At 33.8% G+C, this 15,503-nt stretch overlaps 1 protein-coding gene and 1 pseudogene across 2 annotated transcripts; both read right to left on the bottom strand.

Moving 5' to 3' along the window:
* Positions 1-279: 279 nt before the first annotated feature.
* On the bottom strand, positions 280-4,040 carry LOC143539113 (GABA transporter 1-like; annotated as a pseudogene). Its single transcript, XR_013136374.1, has 7 exons — positions 3,825-4,040; positions 2,523-2,753; positions 1,565-1,662; positions 1,293-1,479; positions 1,060-1,190; positions 744-980; positions 280-661 (listed from the first exon to the last, which is right to left on the bottom strand). The product of XR_013136374.1 is annotated as a GABA transporter 1-like (transcript).
* Positions 4,041-5,254: 1,214 nt separating this feature from the next.
* Positions 5,255-7,284, bottom strand: LOC143539126 (GABA transporter 1-like). The gene is made up of 4 exons (XM_077032531.1): positions 7,074-7,284; positions 6,841-6,971; positions 6,256-6,492; positions 5,255-5,635 (listed from the first exon to the last, which is right to left on the bottom strand). The coding sequence occupies exons 1-4, from the start codon at positions 7,282-7,284 to the stop codon at positions 5,255-5,257; spliced, it is 960 nt and encodes a 319-aa protein (XP_076888646.1).
* Between the last annotated feature and the right edge of the window lie 8,219 nt (positions 7,285-15,503).

Here is a 15,503-nt window from a genome sequence, read left to right as displayed (position 1 = left end):
TCAAGTAGTGGTGTTTGGTTGGTGGTGTTCAGGCTGAGTTTTCTGGTAAAAATGTGACTTTTCTGGCGCCAAAGCGTTTTTTCCGGTGACTTGCGAGTAAGGGCGTTGGGATTTTGTTAGTCGTAGACCGTTGGGAACAAATACGTTAAAAGATGGGAACGTCAACAGCCAACTCGTTGAGATTAATAAAACCAATACACCTATAAATAAATATATATTTGATTTATGTTTGTAGAACTAGTACATGGTTTAAGCAATATTATTAGAAAGATTATGAGATCATACATTAGCAAAAAGTTCATAAGTCTTGGCATCTAGACTTATTTGTCTTACTGCTGCTACGCGCCGCTATAACTGAGGCAACCGAGAATATCACCACTATGCTCGAATTAAACCAAAACAAGGAGCTTTGCTTTGACGGTTTGAATGTAAGATTAAAGAACACCATCGGTAACACAAAATCAAGAGGCAAAAACCCGAATGCTCCAATTATTGCATTAATATCTCCAAAGAAAGGCAACATTGCTGCTATTGTTGTTACCAAGATCACAGATGTTGATCTGGAAATAACTCTTGGAATCACATTTCTTGCGGAGAATTCACCGCTCGTTGGATCTGAAAATGTTCGTTCAAGAACTTCGTTTGTTGGTTGTAAATAAACCTGTAAAAGCAAGCGAAAGTGCAAAAGTGATGTTTCAAATCATTGGTTGAAAAGAGTAAGTTAATAATAATAATATACTTACTGCTGCAACCGCTGAGAGCTGGAATATGACAAAGATGTTGATCATCATAATGAACCATCTTGGGACTAGTGGGTTACCATCATGGTCAATAAAGTTGCTTAAGACAACACTCGCGGATTTGCTACCAAAAGCCCAGTACCCAGAAACCGCAACACTAAAGAACGTTGCTACGACCACCGTGTAGCACACGCACAAGGCTTTGAACATCTTCCCCTTAACCGGTGGTGCAAGTGTTGCCTACACACAAGCACATGAATATTAATAATTATATAAAAAATGTACAATATTAATGAGTTCATTTCTAGCAATAGTTTACTTGTATTTCCGGAATGATGCCGTTCCCATAGGAGGTGCCAATGATCGCGATAGCATTAAAGATTCCAAAAATTCGTGATTCGTCATTGCCGCTCAAGGAATAATTTTTATGGCCTCCTTTTGAAGAGTTCCCTAAAGAGAAACAAACAAAAAAACGTAAATATATATAAAAAATTGGTACCGCTTATAATAAGAATAATTTTAAATATAAAAAGGGTTAGAGGTGTACTACACCTATGTAGATAGAAGCGGCGGTAGCAGAGGCACTATAGAGAAGACAAAGGACTAGAGAAATGAGGTTGATGTGACGGAGGGAATGGAAGGATGGAATTTGTGTCAAAATCAGCATTAAAACCCCAAAAATGACGATAAATTGGTATAGCTTCATTGTTATATTCGGATTCCATAGCACGTATATTGTCTGCACGAAACGGGGTTACTTATTTTTTTGAAAATTAATTGTAATAATAATAATCATTTTTACTAATTGCATATAAACTTCTAACCTTGAGACATTGGCCTCCTACAAGATATTGACCCACCACTGTACCATAGCAGACCACAAACTGGATTGGGCCAACATAATATCTACTCCATCCTGGACCTGAATTAAAGTAAACAATATATACATAGAAATATATAATGTATAAATTTGGATATATTTCACACTTAGGAAATGAAATAGAATTTGAAAAATGAAAAGAATATTCAACTTTTAAAAACCTGTATTCAAGTTTATTAAAAAATATACTTAAAAACTTGTAACAGTAATATTTTCATATAATTTAATATTTCTCTAATAACTTGTAATATTCAACCTTTTTAACTATTTTGTTCAACTTTTTTTTTCGACACTCCGATATAGTTTTTTTTTTCATAAAACCGAACACTTTGAAAATAGTGTTCTTTCACGAGACAAAAATAAATAAATAAATAAATAAATAAATAAATGAAACTATGTATTTAGATTTTGTTTTGGGTACAAAATTGAACATTAATACGGAATGAAGCGGAAATCATAGAGTTGTAAGTGGAAAAACAAATCTAGAGAACAAAACTGATATATATATATATATATATTTAATAACTAAAATTGCTTATGTTAATAGTCTAGACTCATCATAAAAGTAGAAATATTTCTCTTTAAATAATAGATATTAAATAACTTGCAAAATTTTAATATAAAACATAAAATTTAGATACGTAAATGAATTCATATTAAATACCGTCAGCGTCACGTATCTTTTTTTATATAATCAACGGCACGCCTTTGACCACTTATATTTTCCAAATTAAATTCCACAAATCATTATCACATATTCTTTGTTTTATAACATTCAAATTATGTTTTTATTATACATAAATATTTTTTAAAACTATGTTATTATCATCAATAAATATCCGAAAGTATATTGGTTTTTACATTTTTTACGTAATCATCCCATTAAATAAGCGGAATGTTACCTAAGATATCGTATGCCATGTCACGAAACCGAAGATGACGGTGACCCAACTCGGCATGGTGTTCAAGGACAAGAGAAATAAGGTTATATGAATAGAAAGTCACCATTGCTCCGATCACCAACGACAACACCCCGGCAATCCATCCTAGTGATGCCAATGCGAACGGTAGACTCAACAACGTTGGTGCTACAATGGATGTAGTCAAATGATAGCCACTATGCCACCATGACCCTGCCACATATTAACATTAGATTCATTTTTTTTATCCATTGAGTACTTTTATATTTGCATTTTCAAACATTTACGATAAAGTAACAGGTAAACAGATAAGAAATTGTGTAACAACTCTTTTTGAATAGTAAAACCGATTCTACTGATCAATCAATCTATACGAGAAAGTTTACTGATCTGGATGTAACTAAAAAAATACAAGCATTTGTGGGCTCAATGCGAAAATTGTGATGGATTAAATTATATAAGAACATAACTTTCGGTCTTAAGAGCCGAAAAATTACTATGGATGAAATGTATTGAAAGCAAAATGGATAAATGCATGTTGGCCCTCTAAACACATACGTTTTATCACGCTTAAATATTGATTGAAAAGATTTAAAGACATTAATAAAACTACCAAACTTTATAAATAATATTGAGCTGGTGGTGGAGTGGTAAGGGAAAGACTTGATGTTCCATATGACCCGGTTTGATTCCTGCCCCTATCATTTAGTTTCAGTGACACCGGGTGATGATGAGAGACTTGGCCAGTAGGTGGCTTTCACAGGCTGGATCCTTGAACTGAACAAGTTTTACCTTACCGCACTGTTATGCCTTCGGGCAAATGCTCACAGGCGTTGGCTCTAGATGAGGGTTTTCCCCGGATTGAAAGGTGAATGTATCCCGATGCGGTTAATTTAGCCCGTAACTCATTTGAAGGATTTGTTAGCCATTAAAGAAAATAAAATAAATAAACAACTGATCTCATACCCTAAATCATTGTTTGCTAACCACATTTTAAATTTCAACTGGTGAAGAAAACAATTTGGTTCAGCCAATGACATCCATACACAACATCATTTTAACAAAAGCAAACCAAACCTTGGATTATACAAAAAGGAGTTTGAAATCACAAGTACAAAACAACATCAAACAAGTTCTTTTCATATGATCATGATAATCACCTTTATAAGCAGTTGGTGCTACTATTAAATGTTGATCTTTTAACTATAGGGCCACTTTATTGTACAAAGCGCGTAACTCATGAACTTTAACTTGTATGTTAAAGAGGAAAGGGTGGTCATGTACCTTTAGATTTGAGAACAAAAAGAGCTCCGGCATCGAGTGGTTGTTCGCGGTGGTTCGTGGTGGTGGAAAATGCTTTGATGGTTTCTTCATGCATCTCTCTCTCACACAGAGAGAGGGACACAAGAGAGAAAGAATGGTTGAAAATGGTACACAAAATGACAATTTTAGTAGCATACAAAGTTACAAACAAATTGTTAAGTATCAACTCAATTAGTAATTGATATTAATTGTTGTCTTAGTCAAACTTTGAACTTAAAAGGTCTAACTTTAAGGTTTAAATTAATTGTAGCAATAATAATTAGGTAACAAAACCCGTCGCGATGTGATGGTGTAGTGATGCAGATTCGTTCGGTGTGGTATCGATTATGTTCGTTACAGTAACAGCACTAAAGCTAAAAAATAAATTCGTAAACACCCAGAAATATTGGCACTCGTATAACTTATTATAAAAGAAGCATATTTCATCAGACATGCATTCGGTTGGTAAAACCCGTATGTTAACATATTTTATTTAAACAAACGACGTGAATTCGAATAGGTTCTTTTGTTACCGCCATTAAACCCTCAAATCGACTTGGATCTTTTATCTGTAGCGGTAAATCCCCGATGAAAGTGATCAAACTTTTAGATCCTCAGTTCCTCACTACAAGTTCTTGAGTTTCCTCCAAGTTGACTAGATTTTGTTTTATTGAGCATGAAATATAAAAGAATAAAGCTTATAACTTTGTTATATTACTTTACTTTGTCATGTTCTTGATAAAAGAGAGAAACTATTTCATATGAAGCATTTAAAAAACTGAATTCATGATGTTGTGTTCCATTAGGCAATGCATTAGGGTTGGAGGCATGGACAGATTTGTCGATCGACTTATAGTTATAACATATTCCCAAGTGTTTTAATCTTGATGAACTCGGGCAATCAAAGAAGTGTGCGCCTTTACATCAAGCAACAAAGAGAAGCTAGCATATTCTACGATTAAACACGACAACTCTTCTAACGATTTCGAGCATGAGGAAACAAGAGATTTACATAACCTTTTACATGGTGATGTGATTTCCATAATGAGAATCGAAACAAAGAGATTAACTTTATTTCTATGGTTATTGCGGCTATATGGGGGGGATCCGGTAAACATACAAATAACTAAAGTAATTATGCTATAAAAAACTAAATTGTGTAATAATAATTACTTTATATCCCAACATTATACTTTGTGAATCTTATTCATGTTTGTAGAAAAACAATATTACATCATATGTAAAGAAATATATGTTCAATATATGCTTATAGAACATTATACTTTGTGAATCTTATTCATGTTTGTAGAAAAACAATATTACATCATATGTAAAGAAATATATGTTCAATATATGCTTATAGAAAATACACATGGTCTTAATTTAAGCAATCTTTTAGAAAGATAATGAGATTATACATTAGCAAACAATTTATAAGTCTTGGCATCTAGACTTAATTGTCTTACTGCTGCTACAGCTGCTGTAACTGCTACTACCGAAAATATCACCGCTATGATCGAATTAAACCAAAACAAGGCGCTTTGTTTTGAAGGCTTAAATGTAATATTATAGAACACCGCCGGTAACACAAAATCAAGTGGCAAAAACCCAAATGCTCCGATTATGGCATTAATATCTCCGAAAAAGGGTAACATTGCTGCCATTGTTATTGCCAATATCACAGATATTGATCTTGAAATTACTCTTGGAATCACATTTCTTGCGGAGAATTCACCGCTTGTTGGATCTGCAAACATTCGTTCAAGAATTTCGTTTGTTGGTTGCAAGTAAACCTGTAAAAGCATGCGAAAATACAACATTGATATATTTTAGATATAATAGGCTAACCCTTAACCCGAATAAACTTTTAGTTTTAAAACCCGAATAAACTTTTAATTTTAAAACCAAATATATTTTTAGATATAATAGGCTAATTAACCCTTAACCGCTAAGGTTATCAGAATCCGACCCAGATCGACTGCTCTCATTCCACCTATTATGGATTGACTCTTTATTGTTTATGTATATTTTCTATTTATCACTAGTAGCAACCGTAATCGAACACACAAGTCACGCCAGATTGAAGACGTTTATGTTGTTTTTTTTCCTATGATGGTTGAACTCAATTTGTTAAGTTTTACTCTTTTTTTGAATTGTTTTGTCGTTTTATGTTGGTTTATTATTTTCGTTATTTACGTTACGAAGAATAAGAATATGTTACTTGAAACTTGAAACCCAATTAACCCAACCCGAAAAAACCCGAACCCGAAAAACCCGTGAGAGATTTGGGTTGTGCTTTAGGTCAAGATTAAAACTTTGAACCTGAATAACCCGACCTGAAAAAATCCTAAACCCGAAGAACACCCCTAGTGTGTATAGTAAACTCGGATAATACCAGTTAACATATACTTACTACTGCAACTGCTGAGAGCTGGAGTATGGTAAGGAGATTGATCATCACAATGAACCATCTTGGAACTAGTAGGGTACCATCAAGGTCTATAAAGTTACTTAAAACAAGGCCAGCTGATTTGTTGCCAAAAGCCCAGTACCCGGAAACCGCAACACTAAAGAATGTTACTATGATCACCGCGTAGCAAACACACAAACCCTTGAACATCTTTCCCTTAACCGGTGGTGCAAGCGTTGCCTACACACAGCAGGGGAATGAGCCCAAATACGAAAGAAAAACGAAAAGAAAAGAAAACGGATGATATACACATTAGTAAAGGTGATAAGACGGTAAACCACTGGATTAGGTACATGCAACCTTTATTTTACAAAAACAATTACGTTAGATGAAATTGCATTAGACCTCATGCAATTGCTTTCTTTTTTTTTCAATTGCAATCTTTTTATGATGTACCTCTTTGGAAAAGAGTTGCATTAGGTCTAATGCAACTTCGTCTAATGCAACCGTTTACTAAAATAAATATCGCATTAGGCCAGTTTTTTAGTAGTGGGTATTGAGTCAAAACAAGATCGAGTAATAGTTTACCTGTATTTCTGGAATGATGCCATTTCCAAAAGTGGTGGCGATAATCGCAATTGCATTAAATATTCCAAAAATTCGTGTTTCGTCGTTGCTGCTTAAGGAGTAGCTCTTATGGGGTCCTTTTGAAGAACTCCCTGATAAAAGCAAACCAAAAACACATAAAAAATGTATTAAAAAAAGTTGATATTTTTATGATAATAATAATAACTTAAATATAAAAACTCTAAAATTTAGACCTATGTAGATAGAAGCAGCAGTAGCAGCCGCCGCGCTGTATAGAAGACACAAGACTAAAGAAACGAGGTTGATATAGCGTAGAGAATGGAAGGATGGAATTTGTGCCAGAATCAACATTAAAACCTCAAAAATAATCACAAATTGATATAGCTTCATTGTTCCATTTGGATTCCAAAGCACGTATATTGCCTGCAAGGTAGAGGTGTTCATTATTCGAATAACATTTGAAACGAATGAACTTCGAACCAAACTGATTCCAAATTTAAATTTTAATTTCAATTGTCAAATTAACCCGAATTCGAATGCTCCGATACTAATAAAATTAACTTTTATGACTTTTATAAGTTAAAAAATCCGAATAACTCTAAAACCAATACACTAAAAATTTTAATAAATTGTAAGCGTGACCTTTTATTTTTATATGAATAGGTACGTCTAGTTATAAAAAAAAACTTAATAAAAAAAAGTTTCATTTAATACTTACTTTGAATAAAGTTGATATTCTCTTTTATACATGATTGAGTTATCAAACTATATATAAATAACCATTTTGCTAAATTCACCTTTTATATCTTTTAAAAACCTCATACATCCGATTTTTCAAATCTATATCTTTTCAATTAAACAGTACTTATTTATTTCCTTTTATTATACATCTTTTTTTTTCTTTTCACTCACAAGTCACCAATTGTATATGGAAATGAATAGTAATTCATAAATATATATATATAAATCTTAACAAGTCTATTAAATAAAAAATCTAATAAAGTTTGAGGCTAGTTAGGAAGTATTACAATTATCGTCATTCTTTTAAGATTTTTTTATATAGTCATTTTTAATACTCGTCTTGTTCATTTAATTGATATTAAATAAATAGGGCTACGAAAATTTTATCATATAAAAACACGTGTTAGAAAGAAAAATGAATAAATGTGGTCGGTGTCACATTACCTACATTGGTGTCGGCTTGCATTCAATCCACCCAGATAAGTTTGTATTTCATAATTTCTTTTTATTATATTTCCCAATTAAAAATCCCAAATCATTATCACAAATTCCTTTTTCACAAAGTCTTAAATTATTATTATTATTATTATTATTATTATTATTATTATTATTATTATTATTATTATTATTAGCAGTTGTAGTGACGGTATCAATGAAACTATAAAAGTATGTTACCTAAGATATCATTTGCCATGTCACGAAACCGAAGATGACGGTGACCCAACTCAGCATTGTGTTCAAGGACGAGAGAAATAAGATTATATGAATAGAAAGTCACCACAGCTCCGATCACCAACGACAATACTCCGGCTATCCATCCTAGTGATGCAAATGCATATGGTAAAGACTCAACAACGCTGGTGCTACAATGGATGTAGTCAAATGATAGCCACTATGCCACCATGACCCTGCCACATATTAACATTAGATACATTAGTATGAAGTAGGTAAATCTAAACTATTATGGTACTCGATTCTTTCGTTGCGCAACAAATATATATGTAACAATGGTTCAAAAGAGTGTGTGTAACATGGTTTGTAAAGTGTTATAGCCTATTTCGTTCACTTGGTACCGTTGGTACCATTGCCGCGAGCTATCTTTGGTTAATATGAACAAGGGCTATATATGCGAGATTGTTAGTGTCATCACTGCAAACATTTATGAAGTCATGTGATGTTCTCTAAATTCAAATGCAGTTTATATACTTATATATGCACCTACTATGTTCATGAATGTGTCTTTTATTAACTTATAAAATCGATATTCCTCACACGTTTCATGTTGAAAATGATACAATACCAACTTGAAGGACTCGAATGGTTAGTACGATAAACTGCAAGGGTGGTATGGTAATCTCGATAAGGGTGGTTGAAGGACATTAATAAAGTCAAAGGTTTAATTTGAATTACTTGGAGGTTAAGTTCGTTTATAATTATCTTGTTAGTGTTTAGATAATTAAGCTTATTATTTAAATTCCTGATTTGAGTTTGTGTGAGAATAGGTAGCTAGGTATTATATAAACCCTAGACGTTAGGTTTATTTTGTGTGCCTTTCGTTTCTTCATAATAAACAAAGGGTAGATCGCGTGTTGATCTAATCCTTGTGTTCGTGTTAGTGATTCACTTGCTTAAAGTTTAACAGTCCAATATAACAAGTAAAGTCAAATAAATAAATGGAGTGATTTGTCCCTAGTTTGGTATAGTCTTGGATCTTGTGGAATAATTGTGGACACGATAACTTTATAGTCACCGGTCACTAGCTAGTTTACTAATCAACACCCCTTATTGATTTGACATCTAATTGTCCGTGTACCTAGAATCTTTGACTACTCAACACCCGTTTACCAAGGACAAAATGATTGTTTACATGTGAAACGACTCTTGTGAGTGGAAGACATGATGTGCATGCATAGTACACTACTCTAAAGTTGTGTTCATATCGTGCCCAGTAACGAATCCATAATTTTTTTTCAGGTGATGCACTACTCTTAGATGCTTTAATTTCATGGAATTAGATATATATATATAAATATTTCGGATTAGTTTAATGGTTCAGGTCGATTCATTACATAATAAAAATACGATAAAATAATAAGAAAGACACCATCATTCAAAATTAAAAGGCACGTAATATAAATACAAGTTGTTCCTACGAGTCGAGCTTCATCTTTTGAAATCGTTACATAATATAAATATAATCGTTCGGCCAAATGCTCAAACTACCGGAAGAAGGGGTGTGGCGCCTGCGTAATCATGGTGGAGAGGGGAGAGAGGCAGAGAGCGAATTTTGTAACTGTATATTTGTTTAAAAGTTTTTATTATGAAACCCTAAAAAGTTGCATAGATTTTTTTTAAGTAGTGTAAAACGGATTTGAACTTTAAAAAACCACATAGAGAAAAATAAAATAAGTAGGGTAAAACGGATTTGAACCCGTGACCTTCATAATTATAATTATAATTAACTAACTTAGAGACTTCGCCACCAAACCAACAAGTTAGATTCTAATTAGAATGGTTCCTTTCTAATTTATAATATGGTTCACCTTATTATTTTTTATATACTAATATACTATTATTTTATAAAACTCAGGTGATTTTTAAGAACCACCCATTTAGTAGTTGGATCCGCCCATAGTCGTGCCCTACCTAAATTTATACACATGATTAAAGAAACCTGTATTCACACTTCAAATACTTTTCATTATAACATAATTTAAGTACAAAAAATTTCTAGCCACTCAAGTTAAATTTGTAACATCATAGCAATTATGACCAATTAGGTCATATCCCTAAACTTCACGTAATCAGAACATCATTCACTTTTAACTTTTTTTTTTTAACTTATATCTCACGTAAAAGTAATGGTTTAACTTTATTTAACTCTATCGATTTAATTTAAAAATAATTTATAAGTTATTATATATAAGTGTAGAGAATTTTTAAAGCTCGTTATCGTTTTAACCCATTTTACCTTTAACAACCCTTAATCCGTGAAAGAAGTGGTGTTTCATTCGTTAACCTTTGTCAAATCAACTTTAATGTCTTAAAGTTATACAATTCTATTTGATGTCATTTAGAGAAAACTAAAAATCATTTATGGTATTTTTGACTTTTTGATATATAGTTGGATAACTACACGTACGTCTAGACGTTATCATATTTAGTTTTTGGGCTCTACATATAATTTTCAATGAATAAATATGATCTCTCTAAACCAAACCAATAAAGGAGACATTTTTGTTTCATTGATTTCAAAACATTCTAAAATTTATTAGGATTACATGATATAAAATATGAGTTAAGTAGGTATCTAGTCGAATAAAACATATCTATACAACTATTACAACAGTATTGATGATCACAATACCGGGTACTGGGTATATATGCTTGCTAGCAGTTGTTTAACATGTGAAAAGAAAACAAGTAGGTCTAAATTTCTTTTGATATCCACAAAAGTGAAAGTGAACTGCGGTTTTCGTTCTTACGGTTTGTATAAATCTGCGGTTTTAGTTCAATAGTTTTAAATTTGTGTTTTTTGTCCCTGTGGTTTCATTTCACTTGCAATTAAACCTGAATTCACTAATCTCGTTAAGTCTGGTCATTAAACCCATCAGCGTGTCCTTCACGTGAGGGGCAGTTTTGTCCTTTTTTTCCCAAAATACACCCCCAACTAGAGATGCACAAATCGGTTTTTATAAAAAAACCGGACTGGTTTTTTTTTCCCCACAGTAACCGGTTTTTTGAATGAAATATATGGACCGGTTATAACCGGTTTTGAAACCGGTTAGAACCGGTTTTTTTTAACCGGTTTTTTTTTTTTAATTTTCGCGATTTAAAATACGAACGTTTGTTTTTTTTATATTTTGTAAATAATGAAGACCATTAAAAATACAAATATTAAAATTCTATTCAAAATTCAACATTAAAAATACAAACATTAAATGTCGTTTTTAACGAACTAATACAAACGATTACAAACTTAGGGATATTGTCTTCATACAAACAAACAAATCATTAATACATGACTAATTTTCTTCACTACCCGATCCCGAGCTATTTCTTAGGTACTCGTCGTAGGCGGCTTCTTCATCGGTCATTGCTTGAGTATATACTTCATTGACCTCGTCTTCATACAAGCCCGCTTCATACTCCAATTCCCCCTCGAGTGAGCGTTGATGTTGTGCCCTATCTAACGAGTCCAAGTAATCTTTGTAACAAATCGACATCTCTATAGCCGGTGCAGTGAGTCGAGTCCTCCTAATCGATATAACTCTGCCAGAAACAGAAAAAGCAGACTCCGAAGCTACCGTGGAAGCTTGGACCGTTAGTAAATCTTTGGCCATGGCGGCGAGGATCGGAAACTCATCCTCCTTACCTCTCCACCAAGCCAGCAAATCAAGACTTCTAAATTCATCCGGAGTCATGTGTTTCACAAAGTTGCTACCACTGTACCTTCCAAGTTCACTGCTTGGGGTGTTAACTTTTTGACGTTTACCGGCGTCTTCCCAAATCATGTAGTACATCCCCATTTCGGTTTGGGATTGGGATTGGGCAGCAGCTCTCAACGAGTCATGAATTTGGGAAGACGACCCGTATCTTGTTAAGTAAACATCGTACATATTTGACAAGGTGGTGTTGAAAGTATTCCTTAAAGTTTGGCTAAAAAGGGGTTTTCAGCGGTGTTTAACCAAAGCTGATCACAAATTTTTTCTATTAAAGATTCAACACCACCAACATTGATGCAAGGGTTTAACGCAGCAGCACAAGTAAAAACAGCGGGTAGTTCTTGAAAATATTTTCTAAATTTTTCTTTCATTTTTACACCCATATCAAAATAAGGTGCACCCCTACAATCAAGCTCACTCAATTTTGTGCACATGACAACAATTTTTGGTAAAGTAATGGGGCTTGTTGGATAGTAAACCCCGGATAAACTAGTCGTGCAAGATTTAAAAATTTGAAGGACCTCCGTAACGGTCTCAATCAATAACCAGTTTGAAGGATGATATGCTACACATTTACCCCTACTTGCCATAATTTGATGAAACGCAATCAAAGATTCTTTTTGTTGGATGACTTTTTCAAACATGTTACAAGTGGAATTCCATCCTGTAGGACAATCCCAATTTGGCCCCAACCATTGACAATTAGCATCGTCGCAAAATTTTTTGTATCTTGAAAATGTTTTATTGTTGCTAAAAACATCACGTAACATTCTTTTAAAATTGTTTCTTTGCGTTTCAATCACTTTTAACCCATCTTGCACGGCCAAGTTGATAATATGTGCAACTCGTCGACTATGAAAAAACGCTCCATCACAAATAGGTTTATACTTTAATTTTAAATGTTCAACCGCGGCCGTATTGTTGGACGCCTTATCAAACGAAATTGAAAGGATTTTATCTTGAATTTTGAATTTTCGAATGATTTTATCCAAGATTAAAAAAATATTTCTACCCGTGTGCGGGTAATCGAACAAATGAAAAGCAATGGTTCGTTTCATCATTTGCCACGACTCAGGGTCTACCCAATGAGCCGTGACACAAATGTATGAGTCGGGCGAACCATGAGGTACCGACCAAACATCTGTTGTTAAGTTTACATCGTTTTTTAAATTTTCAAAGTATGAAATTAGTTCGGATTTAGCGTTTTTCCATGCTTTGAGACAATCTCTTCTAAGGGTCGAACGACTTACGTGTTGGTAGCGTGGTTGAACAAACTGTTGCATCATCTCAGTGAATTCTGGGTTGTCGAAGTGGTTGAAAGGAAGTGTTTGTTTAATCATAAAGTTTGAAAATTGTTGACGTGCCGCATCAATGTCGTACGTAAACACCGTTCCTTGATTCGTCATCTCCGGTTGCGAACTACTTCCCGCTTCGTTCTTCAAACCTTTGCAATAGCGCTTTTGTATATGCGCTTTCAAAGTCGAATTGGCATCTTTGGCGTAGAACTTCGCACAGTGCTTGCATCGAGCTCTTTGGACACCACTAGACATTTCGCATAAGTCGAAATGTTGCCAAATTTCTTGGTTTCGTTTCGTGGGATGACCCGAACGACCGTTTCTTGGGTGTTAGAGGCACCCATGTTGACGGGTGAAGTAGCACTTTGGGAGGCCATGATAATCGAGTTTGAAATAAACGTTTAGAGTGTTTTTAGCGAGTTTTGGAAGTGTGAGAGTAGCGAGTTTTGGAAGTGTGAGATAACCGAAATAAACGTTTAGAGTATTTTTAGCGAGTTTTGGAAGTGTGAGATAACCATTACCCAACCTAAACTATATATAGATGTTTGGGGTGGTATAATGGTAAAAAAAAACAAAAAAAAGGTCAAAAAAACGGTCAAAAAGCCAAAAAAACGGCTATATTACCGTTGTATAACGGTAAAAAAAAACCGGTTTAAAAAAACCGGTTAACCGGTTTGTTTAAAAAAAAACGGTTTTTAACCCTAACCGGTTCGGTTTTTTTTCTAACCGGTTTTTCTAGCTTGAGATGTAACCGATACACTAACCGCCGGGTTTAAAACCGGTTTGACCGGTTTTTAATTAACTGGTTTTTAAAAAAACCGGTTTTAACCGGAAAACCGGTTCGCAAACCGGTTTTTTTGAATATCTCTACCCCCAACCCCTCACGTGAGGAGGCTTGCGAATTAGGACTAGGGTTTATTTGGGGAGAAAAAGAACAAAAACTGCCCCTCACATGAAGGGCACGTTGATGGATTTAATGACCAGACTTAACGGGATTAGTGAATTCGGGTTTAATTGCAGGTGAAATGAAACCATAGGGACGAAAATCACAAATTTTAAACTATTGGACTAAAACCGCATATTTAGACAAACCACATAGACGAAAACCACAGTTTACTCTATCCACAATATTGTTTTAACAAGCCCAAACCAAACTATAGAATACAAAATAGTTTGAAATTTGGGTCGGGGTCGGGTTGGGTCAAACAAATTATTTTGTTATACTTACATTATAATCAACTAATGACACATTGATAAACTAAACTTCACTTCACCTTATAACCATCTAAAGAAGAAAATAGTGTACCTTTGGACTTGAGAACAAAAAGAGCACCAGCATCAAGTGGTGGTTTGTGATGGTTGGAGGTGGTGGGAAATGGTTGAACGTCTTTGGTGTTTTCTTCATGCACTTCTCCAATGGAGCCTGTGAGAGTTGTGGCCATATCTCTCTCACAGATTGGGAGAGAGAGAGAGAGGGAGAGAGAGGTGATGAAAATGGCACACAAAATGTAGCTTTAAATAGCTACAAACAAAGTGTCAATCCTTTTCTTTTCAAGCCAAACTATTTCTTTTTATCATGAACTCCATCAAGGTTTTGTAATCAATGCATTTGACTTTAACCAGTTACTATAAACCCACGCGTTGCAGGGGTGGCGATGGGAACTTGATTGATATCGGTTTAGTTCGGTTCGTTACGGTATGGTTTGCACTATATTAAAAAACTTGTGGGGCTGTTTGTGTAACTTAACGGAACATGAGGGTTACCATGCTAAAAAGTTAGAGGGGTTAGTTGTGTAATAAATGAAATTTAAGGGTATCATATTAAAAGGTTATAAGGTTAATGCTATAAGTGAAAGTTGCGGGGTACCATATATAAATAAGATGTGTAATGTTAATTGTGTAATTAACGAAGTTAAATTTGAGAGCTATTGTGTAACTAGATGAGTTTTATAAAAGGGCATAATATGTAGATATTTTTGCATGGATTTTAAAACTACATTTTTAATATATGCTATAATTTAAAGTTCTTTTATAAAACTTTTTATCATAACAACCATTTTATTCTTTATATTTTCTTACTGAAAATAATAAAATAAATAGTATATAGCTATGCATATTCACCTTACTATTTTTGTTCTGATTATTGTGGGGGAGCTATTGCACACGTCTCTTGATTTTTTAA

This window comes from Bidens hawaiensis, unplaced genomic scaffold (assembly GCF_021521415.1).
Source record: "Bidens hawaiensis isolate Kalapana, Puna unplaced genomic scaffold, B.hawaiensis_p1.1 tig00011798_1, whole genome shotgun sequence".
NCBI classification, from domain to species: Eukaryota; Viridiplantae; Streptophyta; class Magnoliopsida; order Asterales; family Asteraceae; genus Bidens; species Bidens hawaiensis.
This window is presented reverse-complemented; position numbering and strand designations above follow the sequence as displayed.

Coding starts and splice junctions, on each gene's coding strand:
- LOC143539126 (XM_077032531.1), bottom strand. CDS start 7,284: ATGAACACCTCTACCTTGCAGGCAATATACGTGCTTTGGAATCCAAAT. Junction 6,972..7,073: donor TGCTGCTTCTATCTACATAG/GTCTAAATTTTA, acceptor TGCTTTTATCAG/GGAGTTCTTCAAAAGGACCC. Junction 6,493..6,840: donor GCATCATTCCAGAAATACAG/GTAAACTATTAC, acceptor TGCTGTGTGTAG/GCAACGCTTGCACCACCGGT.